General features: G+C 39.2%; 1 protein-coding gene across 1 annotated transcript in view; it reads left to right on the top strand.

Moving 5' to 3' along the window:
- Positions 1 to 19,141, top strand: part of PIGN (phosphatidylinositol glycan anchor biosynthesis class N) — a 105,471-nt gene that overhangs the window by 80,012 nt on the left and 6,318 nt on the right. Inside the window, exons 22-28 of the mRNA XM_042049014.1 lie at positions 61 to 163; positions 2,312 to 2,398; positions 5,109 to 5,164; positions 5,642 to 5,717; positions 7,014 to 7,087; positions 9,958 to 10,000; positions 11,753 to 11,805. Coding sequence (XP_041904948.1) covers positions 61 to 163; positions 2,312 to 2,398; positions 5,109 to 5,164; positions 5,642 to 5,717; positions 7,014 to 7,087; positions 9,958 to 10,000; positions 11,753 to 11,805 — 492 coding nt within the window. The remainder of the gene's footprint in view (positions 1 to 60; positions 164 to 2,311; positions 2,399 to 5,108; positions 5,165 to 5,641; positions 5,718 to 7,013; positions 7,088 to 9,957; positions 10,001 to 11,752; positions 11,806 to 19,141) is intronic.

The raw sequence follows: 19,141 nt of genomic DNA on the forward strand, positions 1-19,141 counted from the left end.
ATTTGATGTTAATTAGTTGTCAGTGACTGCACTTACTATGATTATTACATTACTTTTCAGATATGAAGCTCTCTTTCCACTGGCACTGTTTGGTTTGATGTTTGCATGGATAAATATGGAACAAGAAGCACTGCAGCATTATGGTCTTTCACTCAAACCAAAGGTAACAGCTCTTGATAGATATATCAGGTTAATTAACAGTTTGGTTTTTTTTTTTTTTTTTTTTTTTTTTTGAGGGTGCAGTAAATATTCTGAGTGGTTTTCAGAGAGGAACACTTTGCATTTCTTTTCAGTTTTGGAAGCCAGTATTAGCTGTTTCATGAACTAGGAATATGACCTTGTAAGAAAGACTTGTAACTCATGTTATTGAAGATATTGCACATCAGAGCCATTTCTAGGAATGCAGGAAGACAGTTTGACTTAGTAAGACACAGTGGTATGGTCTGTAGGCTACAGAGCTCTCTCTGTCAAATGTAGTGATAATTCAGCATAAGGTGCAGTAACTCTTCGGAGTAAGTACAATGTCACTGTACTTTTTTTGGTCTGATCACAGACTCACAAGTGAGAGGCTGAAAAAAAATTACTTGATTTCTGAAAAGACCCATAGGAAATATTAGAAATCTTCATTTGCGTTTGTCCTGTCTTTGTTCAAAGATGGAGACTTATTTCTGTTTATACTGACAAGGAACTGGAAACTAACTTGGAAATAGCACCTTCTCAGATTTGCCTGGAGGAGAAGAGGGAATTTTGTAATCAGTACAATTTCTTCCACCTTAAAATTTAGTATATTGTCAACAATTTGCAAAGGCCATGCTGCTCACGCTGCAACTTGGCTCTTAGATTAGGTCTAGGGTTGAACAAACTGGAGCTGTGGCGCTGTTTTGGCCAGATCCGAAGTGCCAGTTACAGTGGTTTGGGTCCTTGGAGCCAGGTGGGTGTGCACCGCAGCTCTCCCTGGCTTCTCCCAGACGAGCCCTCCTGGATACAGATGTGTGGGAGTGGCCAGAGTCACTTGAAGAGAAGTGTTGGTACACATTTTTCCTTCCTTTTGCAGCTCATAATTAGGGAAATGTCCTGGAGGTTGAAACCTGAGCCAAGGCAGTCATCAGATTGAACCTGACACATACTGTGGTTTTGTGGTGCTCCTACAAGGAAGACAGTTTCAAAACTTGAGAGAGGCTCTACCAATTCAAGGCTAAAAAACAGAAGTAAAACCAGGAATCACTTTCTGTTTGTGCTACCTTTACTTATGATAATTTGTGTGTGTTTTGTAGCATCTTAAGCAATAGAAATGGAATCTGAATATCAAAATTACACTTAGTGTGATGGCACGATTGCGACTGAAGGTGTTTAGTATCTGTGGGATGTATTTTCTCTTCCACTCTAGAACCCACACTACCTTTTGCATCTTGTTACAAGCCATCTGAGATGCTTGCCTGTCTGATGTTAGTCTGGTGTTCTCTTTATTGTAAAATAAAATTCTATTAAAGTAGTATTAAACCATGAACACTTTATTAATCAAATGCAAATGAAAAGAACATAGGTAGGCTATAATTCTGTTTGAAGTTGTCACTCCCTGTATGTCAACATTCTCAAGTGAAAGGAACAATAATACTTACCCCTGCTTCCTGTTTTTACATTAGAAAATATGATCCCTAGAATGCCTGTTAATATATGCTGCAAAGTAAATCTTGTATTAGAGAAACCAGCTCAATTCTCTGATGATGAGAGATTATTTTAAATTAAAATGTTATCAGTGTTGAATGTCTATTACTTGATTTTTTTCTTTTCCCCAGTGTAAAGGAGTTCATTGACCTCTTAAATTCCATGAAGATAATTTCTCTTCATGTCAAGTGATATTGTGCTGAGAACTGAGTAAAGGAGATGGAGAGTATTTTACTATTTTCACTCACAAAATAAGTCAAATGAGGATAATTGCAGTCTTTTATTTTTGAGGATCTTTATCCATATGCTTATGTGAGCAGTGGAAGTGTATGTGTGTAGGAGGAATATTTCTGATGAAAAAAGATGATTATAAATCTAAGGCTTAGAAGTTCATTTTTAGTGTAGATAACAGCGGAAGCTCCACTGTTCATTTGATCATCTCACTTGTACAGTCTTTCTGGCAGATTCATTAATTCATTAAAATATAATGAAAACATGGGAAAGGTTTGCAGTCCTTATTATAGTACTCTAATAACAGATGATAGGGAAGCAGGTTTCTTTCTCATTCATTTCAGTAAAAATATGGTGGCTCTATCAAAGTCCATTAGTTGATATTTAGTATTGATTTCTTCTGCTGTCTTTCCAGCTTGCTGTTTTCAACTTCACCTGTGCTGTGGATATAACTCAGTTTCGACAGCTCCACCTGGATGACGTCCGGAGGTCCTTCTTCTTTGTATCCTTTTGCTGCTTGCTGCATTCCAGGGGGGAAAAAGGGTTTGTTTCAAAAGGATCTGCAATCAAAATTTGTAGCCTGGTACTCACTGGGAACAGAAGCTGATAAAGGTGATTTGACTCATATTGCTCAAAAGGCAATGGTCTTGTACATTACGCTTTTTTCTCAGTTAAAAATGCACTGTTTTAGAATCTGGCTCCTTGCCCACTTAGGACCATTGCAGTTGAGGTAAATTTTCTTCTAAGGAGTTCTGTTTTCAGTTTGGTTTTGTTTCATTACATTTTGGCAGGAGGGAACTTGCTCACCTTCACAAATCAGTTGAAGTAGGTGATATTATTCTCATTTTTAGAGTATGGCAGTGTGTTAGGAAGCAAACGTTAGGTAGCAAGCAGATGAAACAAGAAGGAAAGTTCCTGCAGGCTCTTAGTGAAACATGTTCCCAGAATATGGCTGAGAATTATTTATATCATAAGTGATTTCTACTGGTAGAAATTATATGGGCTTAGGAGGGAACAGCTGTTTGTTCACTAACATAGCAGTTAGTTTGCATTCCTGTAACTGATAATGCAGCTGTTATTTTTTTTTTAAACAATGTACGTTGATAACATTGTCATTTTTCTCTTTCATTGTGGGACTGCAATTAAGTGAGAGCTATTTGGCAGCAAGGATGATGGGTGGGCAAATCGAAGAGAAAGTGGGTCAGTCTAGAACACAGGGGAGTTTAGTGCAGGTGAGTTATTGTAGCTGGGGAGGAAGTTGTCTCAGTACTGATTCCTACAGAGATGGGCTTTACGGTTCGTCAGATAACCAGATCTGAAAGGGTGGGTCACAGTCACAGAGTCCATGCTTTTGGAATTTGAAACCGTGTTGTTGGACACTGGCAACCTGCAGCAGACACAGTATAACAGATACCAATTTAAGAAGGCAGATTAGTGCTAAGAAAGAAGGCAAAATGATTTGCTAGAGGTTTGATGTTTCTGTTTGCTTTAGTATACCTAAAAGAGCTGAGACACCTTGCAATAATGCATCAATTTCATTTGCTATTTTAACAAAAAATCTGCTAACTTCAGTAAAGCTACTGCTGTCTGTCAGATGCTAAATATTAGCCAAAAACCATCAAGCAATCCAACCGTATTTTTTAAAACTCTAGTGTAGCACTACTTTAACACTGGAATGTAGCTGTGTTGGTTTTGGCTGGAGTTCATTTTCTTGACAGTAGCTACTGTGAGGCTGTTTTGCATTTGTGATCACAACAGTGTTGGTAGTACAGTGCTTGCACAGAGTAAAGGCCTTTTCTGCTCCTCACACTGCCCCACAAGTGAGCACCACTTTAATCTAAAATACTTGAATGTGTTTTGCTCAGCTCCTGAAAAAATAACTAATTTGCAGTCTCCTTTACCTGCTCAAAATATGTTGTGGCTTTTTTTAATTTAGATGCTGTTTAATGTTTAGAAATAGTGGTAGTAGAGGAAACACCTTTTCTGCTAGAGCAGTCATACTGCAATTATGACCCTGTGAACTGTGTGTCTTAATGTTGTCCCAAGGCTCCTCCACCAGGCCCAGTAGCTGGCATCTGCTGAGAAACCAGCAGGTCTTTGAGGGAAAGATTCAAATTGCTCATGCTTAGCATTTTGATTAGACCTATGTGTTACTGGTATTTTCTTGTTTGTTTTATTGCAGACCTGTTCTTCTTATAAATCTCAGCCAGCAGAACCACGCTAGGCTGTTAGACTGCTGTGTTACTAAACTTGAAATTTTGTGATACTCTTGGGAAGCATGATTTCTTCAGTTATGCTGACCTAATCCTTCCAAAATATTGCATGCAGAATCCCAACGATTTTACTGAACAGTTGGTAACAAATTGTTTATGGAGAGATTTAGATGATCCAGTGCAGGAGCCATAACAGGAGCAAAAGGACCAGAGGGAGCTCTGGCAACAGCAGCCCATCCTCACTGACTAACCCTCTGCCTTATGCTAAAAACCAGTTAAAAACCATTCTTCAGCTGTAGCCACGTGAGCTATAATGGGCTCCAACGAGCTCAGGAGCAAGAAAAATACCTTTCATGGGCTCATGCAGCAGCAAGTGTTGTATCTAGATGAAAAAAGTAAGGTTTATCAAAAAATTTCCAGCTGTACAGATACTGCCGGAGTCATTCTCCCTCAAGTAAGGACAAAAGTGGGAGTCCCATATTGCCAAGGGTAGACTCAGCATAATCTTTGGACAAAAAAATCTATAGGAAGGATGGCATAGGAACCTTTAGCCTTTTTTAAGAGCCAACTACCTCTTCCATGGTCAGTTCCTCAATAAAGTCATCTCTTTTGGTGTGTAGAGCACGTGCGTAGGTCATTACTTTCTGCAAAAGCTTGTGTTTGAATGCATAGCTGGGTTTGTGGTCCGCGGATGTTCCTATCTTGCTAGGCAGGGACCCAAAAAGCCAGCTGCAGCTTTCTTACAGGGGTCTCAAGAAAGGCTCTAAAACCTTACTCAGGCAGTCTGTGTCTTTTAAAATTGATATAGTTGTGTGTGAAATCTAGGGTAGGGCTAGAAAATACTTTGGATTTCTTAATGCATTGTAAACCTGTAACAGTGAGTCAGCTTCTTGTGGTTTCATGATAGATTTTGAAAGTAAACTGGAATGAAGGATGAGAAATGGTGGTTTTATTTTATTGCAGCCATTTCTGTAGTGTATTTTCCTTAAATACATCTAGGTTTTTTTCATAGTGACAGCCTTTTTTGGCACTGGAAACATAGCTTCTATTAACAGGTAAATTTTACTCATTTATTTGAGACACAGAATACAAAAAATTCTTCCTGTGGTTGACATACAAAGCGTAAATTTAGTTAGCAAAATCAGGGCAGCAGAATCAAAGCAGTAATCAGTGGAATGATAATTTATTTTGTTTCTGCTCTCTGTAACAACTTCCCTAAGAGCTTGGGCTTGTTGGTTGTGAGGTTGTCTCAATTCCATTAGAAGTTATTGACAGGATGAACAGAGAGAGCTTGGTTGCCCACCAACAGAATGGCACCTTGAAAAACACAATCAGAGAAAAAATTGAAGAGAAAGAAAAGTGAGGTTGGCAGTCCCTGCTCATTTAATATTTCATCAAGAGAAGATAAAGTTGGAAGCCTTGTTTAAAAATGTATATACAACCCAGTGTGTTACAGGGTAATTAAATGCTCTGTTTTTTTAATGGAAAACACCATTTCAAAGATATGTAATGTCTTTTTCATGTTTCTCTAGTTTTGATCCTGCTTCTGTCTATTGTTTCTTGACTGTGTTCAGTCCCTTCATGATGGGAGGCTTGCTTTTACTGAAGGTTAGTAATCTTATCTTGGTGAAATTTTCTCAAAGAACTGTGGAATAAATAACATATCACATACATAGTTGTCACTTTGCAATTCACAAAAACATATTTATGTATTTGAGCTTCATTAGGCTTCTTAACCATGTGTGAATCTTTCAGCCTTTGTAGTGTTTCTAGAGAGATCATTCTGTTTCCCAAAAGAGAAGCTAAAGTTCTTGGAAGTGTAATTTAACAGCATTAGGTCAGTTTATTGTATTAAAATGGAAATTTCAAATGTTGAAAATACTTAAATAATTTTAAAAATTATAAGCTTTTCCTGCAGTGTATAATAGCTATGGAAATGTTGAGGATACATATATATATAATTAGCTCTATCTACATTACGTCAAATAGAGGCTTTGAATGTTCTACTGATTAGGTTGTCATTTTACAATGGCTATTATTTTTTATATTTTTTTAATAGTCTGTCAAAGATTGGGTTGCACTTCTGGTTTGCAGGCAGGGTGTGGTAGCTCTTTGCTAGTATTTGAGTAGGGGATCTGCCAGAGGTATGAAGGGGGGACACCAAATTTATGGGTTATTACTAAAATAAGCAGTATTTCCTACCTCTGCTTTTCTGCTGTGTCTGTCCCAGAGAAAGCAGACTTAAGTTACAGGTACACTGCGTGTTGTCCTGCAGGACACAGATCAGTGGTGCAAACTTTCTGGATGCCAGAAGTCAGGTTTTATGCATTGCCAGCTTAAGGATTGCAAATCAACTTTGCAAAGAACAAAAGGCAACATTCATGTTTTCTAACTTGTTTGTTGTGTTCTTAATTTACTGAATCATTTACATTTGCTTGACTTGGCCCTGGAGGGGCAGTGTGATCCTTGCCTTACTGAATCCCTTCTGTATTCTGTATTCATTCTTTTTTGTGGTTGTGATGTGATTGTCCTATTACACTTGAAACTCTGCAGCCTCTCATGTTAGATGCTGGATCTGAATAGTTCTGTCTTCTAGCTTCGTTTAAGTATTTATTGCTAGTGCTAAAATGGATAAATAAAGTGAGGATATGTTTTAATTATAGTTTTCCATATTACCTCATGGCTTATTTCACTGCAGCTCAGCTATGACCATGGAAGGGGGTTTTTATTCATTTACTGAAATTGTTTCCTGCAAAATTATTTTCTACCCTGTCTAGCCAATATTTTATTTTGTAACACACCCATTCTGTGATAATTTCCAAAACAGGAAAATGTTTCCACAACCTGCCCAGATTCTTTTGTAAATATGACTGTAAGCCAAAATATAGCTTGTGTTTTAAACAGGTTGCAATCCCGTTTGTTCTGGTATCATGTGCTTTCGAAGCTGTTCAAGTCACAACACAGCTGTCTTCTAAGAGGTATGTTAAGTGCTATATTTCTGCATTAGTATGGGTTTCAAATCTATTTTGCAAGAATTCAGAATTTTCAAATCTCTGTGTAAATTTAAAAAAAACTCTATTAGATGTCATTGTTGCTTTTATTTGTTATTAGGGCTTGGGGTTTTGTTCAGTGATTTCTGCAAGCTCAGGAGTTTTTCCTTAGTGATAAATGAGTATAAATTGAAGTGTTGGCCTTGTCTGAAACAATCAGATATTTAATATTCTTTGTTGGCAATACACAGAAGGAGCACTTTTTTCTCCATAATGTTAAAAAATGAGCATAATTTAAAGTCTGATTTTTACTTTATACTGTGTCTCTGCCTATAGCATAATATTTTTAAAATAGCCTATTTGTAATGTAACCAGTTTATAGCTTTGTAGCACTGACCTCACGACAAATAGCATTAAAAAAAAAAAAAAAAGGGGTACTGGATGTCCTTGCGTTGCAGTTCAGTGCTTCCCAGATGTGTTCAGTATTACGTATTTTTTGCAGTAGGAGCAGATGGCTGCCAGTCATTTCCCCATCTCTAAAGACTTTTCAGAAATGAGAGTATGGGTGCTCAGCCTCACAGAGTGCTGTATCCTTGACTTGAAATATCCTCATGTTTTCCCTGTCTCAAGACTTTAATTTCCTTTGTTAGCCCTGCTCACCCCATTCAGCAGACCCAGAGCGCATGACTGAATCCTCTGCTCATCGTGTGATATTATGGATGGTGCTGAGGTGCAGGAGGTCCCTGTCACATGGTTATGTGGTTTTATCACTGTGGGATCTTATGTGGGGTTGACCAAAAGTCCTGCTGTGTGTGGCAGGAGGACTGCAGAGACTTTCTCCTGCACGTTGCTCAGCTGAGCATGAGGAAGCTGCCCTCGCTTGTTGTGATGCTTTTCTGTTTGCTTTCATCCTGCCTGTTCCTGCCTGTTGTCTCCTTGTACACCACCACCTGGTACCACAGAGAGATGGGGTAGCCCAAAATCTGACTCCCTGTTGGAGCAGCAGCACGATGCTCACCACCCCTTTTACCTGCTCTGCCTTAGCTGTGTGCGCACTGTGCCTGTGCCATCCTTGGATCCCCAAGGAAGGGTGCTCATCCTCATCACTAAGGCTTGTACAAGAGCAGGGCTGCATTGAGGACCTGGGGTTGCTCAGATGACCAGCTAGTGATTTCCATTTCTAGGGCTCAAGCATCATAAAGGTCAGCATTTCCCAATTTGTGAATGCTTGCCTTGGCAGCGCTGGTGATATTGCAAACTTTTATGGAGTGTCCATCTGAGTGTGTGAGAGGGGAAAAGATACTGCCTTCATAAGCCAAGGGACACAAGTATTTCTGTGCCACTTCATGAGGCTGTGGCTGTAACTCTGTCTGGTGTTTGTGCCAACTTCATTTTGCTGTGCTCAGGTAACAAATGCAGTGATACTGCCACAGCATCCACCCGGGAGCAAGGCAGAAACCGCAGGGAGCACCCAGGATCCCTGGAGAGGTTGTGCTCTGATTGTCAGCACATCCTGAAGTCTGTGCTGCACTTCATACTGCTTTTGCAGCCCCTGCTAGATAAATTAAGCCGTCCCTGGGAACAATCTTGTCTTTGCAGTGTATAACATGCCCTGGAATTTGTCTTGTCCTTCTATTGTGAAAGGCTTCCTGCAGTTCAGAAGGGCAAAAAGTGAATTTTTATGATTTGGACAAATTGCTCCTAAACTCCCTGTTTATAGATTAAAGACTTCCCCCCCCCCACCCCGGGGAATATTCTGTCCCAATATGTTCTTGGAGCTTGCCTGTGAAAAAACAGCCGTCTAGCTGAGTGCCTTCTAAGTACTATAAGATTGCAACATCCTACTTGAGCCATAGGTTAGTGGAGGGAAGCCTTTCCATGAGTCTGAGATACAGCTGGTTTGTTGCATCCTGGTTTACTAATGAAGCATGACTGATGTAGGCAATATCAGAAAGTTCCTCATTTGGAGGCATTGGTATGGGTATCCCCCCAGTACATGCTCATGTAATGCTGCAGCAGGACATTTTCAAAAAAAAACCATTTGTAGTTTTATGATGGTAGTACTGATAAATTAGCTGTATTCTAGTTAAAGACTTTTTTGTTAATGGGTCAGCTGTTTGCAACATTACTTCAGTGTCATTAACTTAGAAACCAGTTTTAACCAGTTATAGTGATTGCTTTCATGTAATTTAGGATTTACATAGTTTGAGGAAAAGAAGATTAGGTTAATGGGGGAGAAAAAATAGCTCTGCCTCCTTCCTTCTGGTTCATTTTACTAGCCACAGCCTAATTTCCAGAAGTAACCTGCTACCTGATATTTAGGCTCACAGGTTTGGGAGCATGCCCCCAAAATGCAAGGTGTTCCCAGAGCAGGTTATGGGCATCCAGAGATTTTGAAGGGAGGCAAGCACCTCCTTCAGCAGCCTCTGACCCAGCAGAGTGGTTATCAGGGAGGGACTGATTGGCTCAGGAATCTGCCAAACAGTTTTCCTCGCTCTTTGAGTCCATCATGAAGCTCCTAAATCAGCTTGCTTTGGTCTAACCTGCACACAGCTCCCTCAGGAATGGGCAGGTGCTGTTTGTAAGATTCTTTTGTTCTCCAAAATATGACTCATGTTAGGTTTCTCCATGGAAAAATTGAAGCTCTGTTAACGTGAAATTATAAATGCCAGATGTCCTAGTCATGTATTTTAATTGTTTTCTAATAGATTGAAATGTATCTGAGTGTTTGAAAGGCAAATGCAAGAAATCATATCTTACTTTAATTTCTTTCTGTGGGTTTTAATAAGCTCTTTTAATATCTGTGGCCATAAAGGAAGGTCAATGGTCTGACTTTGCTGGGTTTTTCTTCTTTGCAGCCTTTTCCTCATTGTTCTTGTGATTTCAGACATTATGGCTTTGGTAAGTTGTTGTTGCACATTCTCTTCAAATAAGATCAAGAAGCAGAGAGTTTTCCTAATTCCATCAAGAGAGATCTGAATTTGTTTCAGACTTCAAAGTTTTTGTAACTAGGGCAGAGAATTGGATTGAAATCCTAGCATAACTTAGAGATAAAACTCTTCCAATCACTGCTCTTCAAATTTCATGTAATTAATGCTTCTGAAGAAGCAATGTTCTCATAAGAATAAGAGACAAAAGTGAAGTAATAAGTTAACATTTGGAGTTTCTCATGTGCTTTGCAATCAAATTCCTTGGAAAAAATTAAACAAGAATATCAGTTTTAGCTGTGTGCAGGGTTTAGTTAATTGTTCAGGAATTCTGAACCTTTTACCCACCCCAACTTCTCTTGAAAAAGAGAGGAAAAGGAGAAATGCATTACCCACCAGCTCCATTAGGCTTGTCAGACTCCAGGAGATCAGCAACATCTGAGAACACGCTTTGTGCCCTTTGTAATAAGCTGTCAGCAAATGCTATCTTCAGAAAGCCTGCATCCACAATCCAAGCTAGCTAAAACAACCCAAAGCTGAACAATACCCCAACACAGTTTTGCAGATTAAAAGTATGTATTTTGTTGCCCACTCCAACTGTCTTCAACTCGGCACGCATGCCACTGGGTATCACAAGGTAAATAGAAACCTTTTCAAACCAGCAGGTAGAGCTTGTGTTGTCACTTTATACATGCTGGTTTTGTTTTGTCCCTTGGAGTAAGCATTCCTGATCTTATTTCCTAGTACAGTGTGATCTGTAAATATCACCTGATTGGAAAAACAATGAGTAAAAACCAAATAATTGCTAATTTTTCTGTAGAGTGGGAAAAGGAGAAGGTTTGGTTATGTCAAGTTTCAGATAAGTCTGTGTGACTAATCTGATTTTGGGTAACTTCCACAGGAAAAGAAATAGTATACCAATAAACCACATTCATAGCATTTCACTAATAAAATCAGTATAACTAAACCAAAAGAAGACTACAGGTATTTACTGGTGTGTAGCAAGCCCCAGTATATACAGGTCTTATATCTCATGTATTCTTATATCTCATGTATTCTCCTATTTTGGTTTAAGTATTTTGAAACAATTAACAGGTATGTACTTGGTGTACAAAAAAAAAAAAAAAAAGAAATTACCAAAAAGGTTTGATATGTAGGAACTCTGTCAAGAAAAGAGAAAGTGGGAACTAAATCAAGAAATGAGAAAGTAGCAGGAGAAAAAAAGAGAACATGTTTGTGGTCTTGAATCAATGGGCCCACCAGCTAGAATTAAGGTAATTCACTAATAGACAAGTAGTATCTTCTTGCAACATTATTCCCACTTTACAGGTGGAGAACTGCCAGAGTTGCCCAAAGACATTTGTGTTGAAATTCTATGAAAACTTTTAGGCACTATGCATTATTTGGCATCTTCTTATTTCAAACAGTGAAGTGGCTTGGCTTTTCCAATTGAAAAAGTTCTGGTATTACTCTGTTTCTTGCAAGCCAAGCTAGACAGAACTTGGTCCATCTCTTGCTGTTTTTGTTTGATACCATGTTAAATTTATTTCTGGTTCCTAGACTATTCTTTACTGTGGTCCAAATGATCATTCCTGGAAAGGTCTTGTGCTTATTCTATGTGAAGAATTAGAAATTTGGAGTAAGCAGCCTGAAAAAATTGGCGTTTAATTTTCTGTTCCAAATTGTGCAGTTTTTATGTACTAATCAAAGTTGTTTTATTTCCTAGCATTTTTTCTTTTTGGTTCAAGATTATGGAAGCTGGCTGGATATTGGAACAAGGTACAGTACCTTTTTAGCTTCTGTTGCATTTTTAAAGCTTCATAGGTTCATACTATTGTTTATCTACTCATAACTCTTGGAACTTTTTCCAATTACTCTCCTTAATCAAATGTTTCAGGGATGTTCCACATACTTTGAACACGTGTGCACACATATGCATACATATTCCAAGCTAAAACTTGTGTCTTAAAATCTGTGCCAGAGCAACATGGAGTAATTAATAAATCCAGCATGGCAAGAAATACAGTTAGTAGGATTTGTTTAAACAGTAATTAAACAAAACCTATTTTAATTAATGTTTTGGGTTTTAATTAGTTGTAATCACTGTTAAAATAACAATTTATCAAAGTTGTTAACTGTCTTGTATCTACTTAAGCCTCCACATACAGTTCACTGTGACTTAGTGAGCCTTGTGTAAATATGTTGGTGGCTACCAAGGCCCATGCACTTATCTTCCCCCTAGCTGGGGAAGAGTGTAGCATTTAAACATAGAAATCACAGCTAAAATGAGAGAATTTGTTTTGCATTATGAGTCATATTAGCCTCAAATACAAGGAATACACGTTTCAGATTTACCTTCCTTGAGTTGTGGAAATAGATAAAATGCTGTAAGAAGCTTAGTAGGGATTGCATTGTTACTAATCCGGCCAATCTGGTCACTTGACACTGTTATTTACACTGAAGCTGAAGAGTGAGCCATAGTTAATATTCTGTTCAGTCTACATATACTCTGTACTTTGCTTTTGTGAGCCCCAACGTTCCCAGCAGCGTGTGGACACACATGTGCACACGTATTCTACCTGTTTTCTTTGGAGGTTCCAATTCCTGCTTATCGTTACCTTATGAAGGTTTCTAATGGGCAGAGGTACACTTAGATCCTTGCTGTGGTCAGTTTATGGTAAGTCAGATGGCCTCATCCCTTGGTTTGAATTTTTCTGCAGGTTAATAAGGATATTAAAGACCTCAGAAATTTTCTGTTCTGTTGGGCAAGAAGCTTTTTACTTGGAAGTTAGCAGCAAAAATATAAATCATTACAAGTACCCAAAAACTTCCTCTCTGATACATGGTCTTCATAGCATAGAGCTTTACAACAGTAATGCACTGCTGGATCTATTTCAGCTGGAAGGTTGCCTTGTTCTGAAGAGTTTAGGAGAACTCATTATGCACCACTGTAATTCTGCCCCTCTGTGTGTTTTGATCAGTGAAGAAAGCGCTGGAAAAGGCCTTTTGAAAGAGTAATTTGTGATTAATTTTTTACATGGTGATGCCTGAAGTGGCCACCTAAAAACGGAGACTAGACAAGAATAAGGGAATAAAGGTAAGTATTTATTTGAAGGGCCTTCAAAGGTACACCCTGGGCAGGCCAAAGGCTACACCCAAGATGGACAGATGGTCATGGATTTTTCACAGTTTTATAAGTTTGGTTCATTTGCATATCAGGATCAATTCTCCAATTACAACCCCAGTTAATGATGTAACTACCCCAAGTTTGCCCTTCTCTTCAGATGTTAGTTTACACATCTTGGGCCTAGGACAATCTGGGTGTCCTTGGAGAGCAAACCTAGTTGTGTCTAACTAGCATGAGAGAACAGCAGCTAACAGGCCACAAGAAACTTCAGAGTTACACACTAGGCAGTACAGGATTTGAAAAATATAAAAAGTGAAAACCTAAGGCATCAAGGGAAATGCATAATGTTCAGGCAGCCTCTGTCATTACTTCACTTTTGAGTGCTTGACTCTACCACCTATGTTATTTTATTGTAGTCTCTTTATATATCTTTTATATGTATGTGTGTATATGCACATAAGGAAAATAATTAGGTTGCATAAGAAAAGAAATGAAGCCATAGGTGCAGAGCTAAGTGGTCCTTCTTTCATCTAGCATGACCATTACTCTAGCACCAGAACTTTCTCCTCTGAGCAGATTTCTAATGTGTGATCCTCAGGCTTGGCAAAATTAGCAGACAACAGCACAAAATTTTTTTGTTTGTTTGTTCCTGAAAGGGAGGATGAGCTTCAAGGGCTTTTGAGCAATTCCCAAAACCAGTGGGAGTGAGATACTAACATAACTCTTTCCTGTCCTCCTGTTGCAAGTGGTGTGACAGCTCTGTGGCATTCTCACTGCAGTGTTGTCTGTTGCTGCTTTGACAGCAAGGTCTGAAAATACCCTGCCTCAGTTGACATTTTCCACGTTGCCAAAACTTTCCTGAGAAGGCTGAGTCAGTTAAGGAAATTATGGTTCTTTTTTTTCCCCCAACTCCTTGCATCTCAACAAAACCTTTGTAGGATTTCACAGAACAAAGAATAGAAGCTCTCTTAGGGACAGCTGCTCTCATATTTTTGTTTTTTTCTTGTCACATTGATAGGAAGTGCACATGTGTGTGTCAGCAAAAATATCTGGGTTTGTGTTACATTACTGGTTACCACATCAGTGAAATCAGAGTTGGAAAAGCAGCAGCTTAATTGCCTGGTGGAGGTTCATGCCTCTAAAGTCTCTCAGAGTCCAGCAGTGTATGTGCCACATTTGTAAAGTTTTGATATATGTTTCCTTACTCATCCTTTTTTTGTGGTGATGAGCTTTCTAATTACCACAGTTCAAAAGTTTTTTATGTTCTCTCTCTACTAAGAATATGCAAGTTGAGGAGGAGTCTCATTAGGCAATATTTGGTTTGTCCAATAGCGAAGTTTCATGTAGATGAGATGGCTTTAAATCCCTTGCGATAAAAAGACCTTCACTGCTTTTTCACCTTGATGTTTTCTTTCCTAGTGGATCTCATTGTTTGGAAGTAAAGTTTGTTCACTGAACTGACTTTTCTATTTTTAAAAATTTCACGCCTAACTCCTGGCTTTTACATCCTATTCTACCTTGCTTTAACCACATGGCAGGACATTTTACCATGCCTCACATTTGCCTTAACAATATGATGTCTTTATTCTCCCGGTGGAATTCACCATGCCACATAAGTATTGCTTTTGAATGGAAACGGATTTTTACCTCTTCCACTCTTCCAGTTCATTAATGAAATGCTGAATAACAACAGATTCAACATACAGTCCTGTATTACCACATTCAGCAAATTATCAATGCACCACTGTTTCCCTCCTCTCAGTAAATTATCAATTACCATAAATATTTATGGCTTCTTAGAAAGTTTTCTATCCCCTTTTCTTAATGATCATGCCAAAATCAATGTCAGCTTGTCTTTCAGAGAGCGCTTTTCATTGTTTTGATATAATAATGGGATAATAATCTTGCAGTGAATGTGGAACTCAAAGCAGCAGCTTACACAAGCTTCTAAGGTCTGCTAACCTTGTCCTCTACCTATATACCTGAACTGCATCATTTGCCCCAGAAAAACACACCATTAAATTTCTTTAAAATAATAGTGTAGTTTTCCTAGTGTTTTTGATGTATCAGTGTGTAATACACAATCATGAGAAGTTTGTTCTGACAGATCCTTTTATTTTTGAATAACAGCCAAATAGAATAGCTAGCTTTTCAGCTTCTTTGTCACTAAAATAATTTCTCTGCAGCTTAAAAGGTGTGCTTATGTATCTGTATCTGTCCCTTTCCAGAAAGAGAGAGAAATAGCCTTTAAAGCCTAGTATATCTTTACAGTATACATACTTTGTAAATAGTTGTATAACCCGATAGTAAAGATAAACCTTAAAGGTTCTTTATATGGCTATTATATAGCTATATACAGACACAGTATAGTGTACAGATACTGTACTATTCCTTCTCTTTATAGGTGCTGGAAGATAAAGATATGATCTTAACTGTTCTTCTGCAGTTTCAGAGGTCAGGGGACATAGATAAAGCACAAAACTGGTTTTTTAGGTTTTAGGGATAACGGAATCGATTTCAGGGTTGGGATGCTGGGGCTTCTAGCTCTGACTGTTAAAACAAAGGCTTTGTGATTTGTTTTTGGTGAAACTGAGGAGAGAGGGTGTGGCATCCTGACTGGAAAAGCAGGAAATTTAAATTCAGAATCTAAATCTGGGGTCTCAGTGTGTGCTTGGGAACAGTTCAAAGAGCATGTCATATAGAAATAATGTATCCGGACTCTTCTGGAGCTGCTTGTCCAAGTCCTTGCACAAGTTGGTTTTGTTTTACTTGTTTTGTTTCTAGTTTCTTTAATTGCTATGGTAACTTACTCCATCTTCTTGTCTTTCTAGCTTCTAATGAGGTCTGTCATCTTAGTAATTAGCCTGTCTTGGGAGAAAGCCAAGTTTTGGAGCAAGATTGATTCCCACTGCTTACCCCCCTTATTTTTCTTATGTCTTAGATTCTTCTTGTCTTTGATTCTTCTTGTCTTCTTTTTTCTCACCAATATACACTGTCACAAACAAAGCCAGGAGGTGGTAGTACCTCATATGTTCTCCTTGTGGTTCCTTGCTGCTGAAACAGGTGTCTTGCTCCCTGATAAAAAAAATTTACTATCACCATCTTTGCCTGTTGACATTGATCCATACATGGGGCGCTCACCTTTCCAGTGAACAGTGCTGCCTTACCGTAGATCATCCATGATCCCCTACACCTGCTACCTCTACCATCTCATCCTTTATAAGCATTGCCCCACCATGCTCCATTATGCTATTCTCTTGTACCTGTTTAATTGCTCTTCCTCCACGTGGATCTAATTTGCCTGGATCCTAGAATCTCACTCCTTTTTCTCATTAGCTCAGCTTTGTTTCTCAAAACAGAAAGCTTGTTTTGAGATTACCTCCTTCACTGTAACTACAGATACAGTCAAGGGTGCAGGTTCTGAATTGTATAGGGATCAAGATTTTTGCCACTGCCATTGTGGCATATAGCTGTAAGAGTCTTGTTTTCTTTGTTTAAATATAGCATTACCCCAGCCTAAGAAGTAATTTACCAGGTAGAGCTGCCCGCAGGCAGTGCAGTACCAGTTGCTGAGAGTCCCAGAGATGCTGGCTGTTTGTAATTATATGACAAGTAGATTGAAATTGTTTTTAATTGCTCTATGGCATAATATCTATCTATCTATCTTTGAACATCTGATATTTTATTAAAGGCGCACAACTATGCAGCCTTGCGCAGTATAGCAAGGGAGAAGTGTGTGCAACACTGTCTTCTTTACAAAAGTATGGAGGATCCAGTCCCTCATCTGACAGGTGGCTAAGCAGAGTTTGAAGACACCTTTTTGCTTTGAGAAAGCCCCTCCCTATGCCCTGCCAAATCACTGATGATATCTGCAAGAGCTCCTTTAGGGGGTGCACAAGAACTCAGATACCTGTCTGAGGACCATGCATGGCATATATATGTATGTATTTTGTATGTATGCCAAAGGAAATCATAGCTTTCTGTAAGTGGCTGTTCCCTTAAGAGCCAGCAACCTTATCTACCTGTGGTGAATGTACAATCCTCAAGGGCACATTACACCATGAAGATAACTGCAGCAAGGGTTTAAATTTCATCTGTCAGTATGTCCTTTCCCATGGAGAACTGAAACCAAAGCTGTACCACACCCCGGTGGTCTTTCAAGGGCAGCTCTTGAGGGAGTTGTGTTATCTTTGTTGTAAATGTGCTGTGAACTACAAAGTCCAAAGTGCACTGCCCAGGTGACAGTAGACTTTGTGCCTGACTTCACGCTCTAGGTGTGTCTTCTTACACCTTTCCCACAGAAACAGGACAGGAGCTTGGCTCCTGTAGATGTGCTACTCTACTGCTCCATTATGCTTGTTGAGGTCTGAACCCTTTTATGCTGGTGGATTTTTCTAACTGATTTCTCAAAACTGTGTATTTTGAGCAAGGCATTTGTGATATGTATTGTGGGGAAACATAAAAGGTGGAAAAGCTGTTAGGTGTGAAAAGAAAAGCAGGTTTCAGAAAGAAAGCAAAAAGAATTTAGGAATCAGCTCTAGCTGAGAACTTGAAGATAGGATACAATTATATAGCAAGCAAGGACATTAAAACAATGGTTAGAGTTTCTAGGTTTGACTGAGATAGGTTTTGAAGTTGCAAAAAATATGCCTAGCAAGATCGATAAGTTTAAGCTTAATAATGGAATACTGTACATTGTTATATAAAAGCCTAACAAGCAAGTATTGTATACAACAGATGTACGTGCGCTGTTGGGGATTGGTTAAAACAGTTGTCTGTAAATTTTAGAAGCATGCTAATTTGCTAAGAAGCTTTTAAGAATGCTCTGTAACAAAGAAGTCTTTGGATGCCTGTGATGGTGTGAGCTTTGTACCATCTGTCTCAACTCTGTATGTGAGACTGATAAAGGAATAAAATAATAAAAAGGCTCCTGGAATGCCTGTCCGGGCTCCCCGTCCCGTTTGTCGACGAAATGCCGACAATGTTCTAGTCAGACTCAACTGAAACAGAAAAATCTGACTGTGCGCATCAAGTCTGTTTTCATGTTCTCTGTACAGTTTGGTCCTTTGGTTTCTGACACCCTGGCTGTGGAAGAACTTTTTGGATTACTTTTATTCTCTCACACTTGTTAGTGGCCCAGCTTTGTTGAGAGCTGGTGCTTCTCCACTTCACAGGGCTAAATTGTGCTAGGCTAGCGCCAGAGTTGTCACAGTCTCAGGGTTGTGAGGATTGATAGCAATGGCATTATGAGCTTTACTGCTCTTCTGTGGCTGAACTCTCAAACTGAATGAGTCCTCTGGCAGAAATTCCAGGTCATTAAGCCAGCAAGCGTTCCTTGCAATCCTTTTTTGTGACTAAACTCAGACTTCATGGAGTCTGAAGTTACTCTGTTTGTCCTAAAGAGCCATCTGCTTTGAAATAATAGGTATGGATGCATCAGGAGGTATGGGTACCTCTCATGTCAGAGTGCCAGTTTCTTCAGTAGTCCCAGGAAAAACCAAAGCCACACTGGATGCATAATGGACACGGGTGCAGCACTGTTTCGTCTGCAGCTCTAACCTGAAATGTCACTGGCTTTGGAAGATTTCTGGTTTCGGAATGACTAGTGGTTTACATTAACAGTACCTGATTCAGATCCTACAGAATCACAGAATGGTTGAGGTGGGAAGGGACCACTGGAGGTCACCTAGTCCAAGCTCCCTGGTCAAGCAGGGTCCCCCAGAACACATTACTCAGGATTGTGGGTTGGTTGGCTTTTCTCCAGGGAAGGAGACTCCACAGCTTCTCTGGGCAGCCTGTTCTGGTGCTCAGTCACCTGCACAATAAAGTTCTTCCTCATGTTCAGGTGAAACTTCCTGTGTTCCAGTTTGTGTCCATTGCCTCTTGTTCTCTTGCTTGGCACCACCAAGAAGAGACTGGATGCATCCTCTTGGTGCCCTCCCTTCAGATACTGACAGACATTGAAGAGGTCCCTTCTCACTTGTTTCT

This window comes from Corvus kubaryi, unplaced genomic scaffold, assembly GCF_017639235.1.
Source record: "Corvus kubaryi isolate FWS band 111438036 unplaced genomic scaffold, C.kubaryi_AGA036_p1.0 69, whole genome shotgun sequence".
Taxonomy (NCBI): domain Eukaryota; kingdom Metazoa; phylum Chordata; class Aves; order Passeriformes; family Corvidae; genus Corvus; species Corvus kubaryi.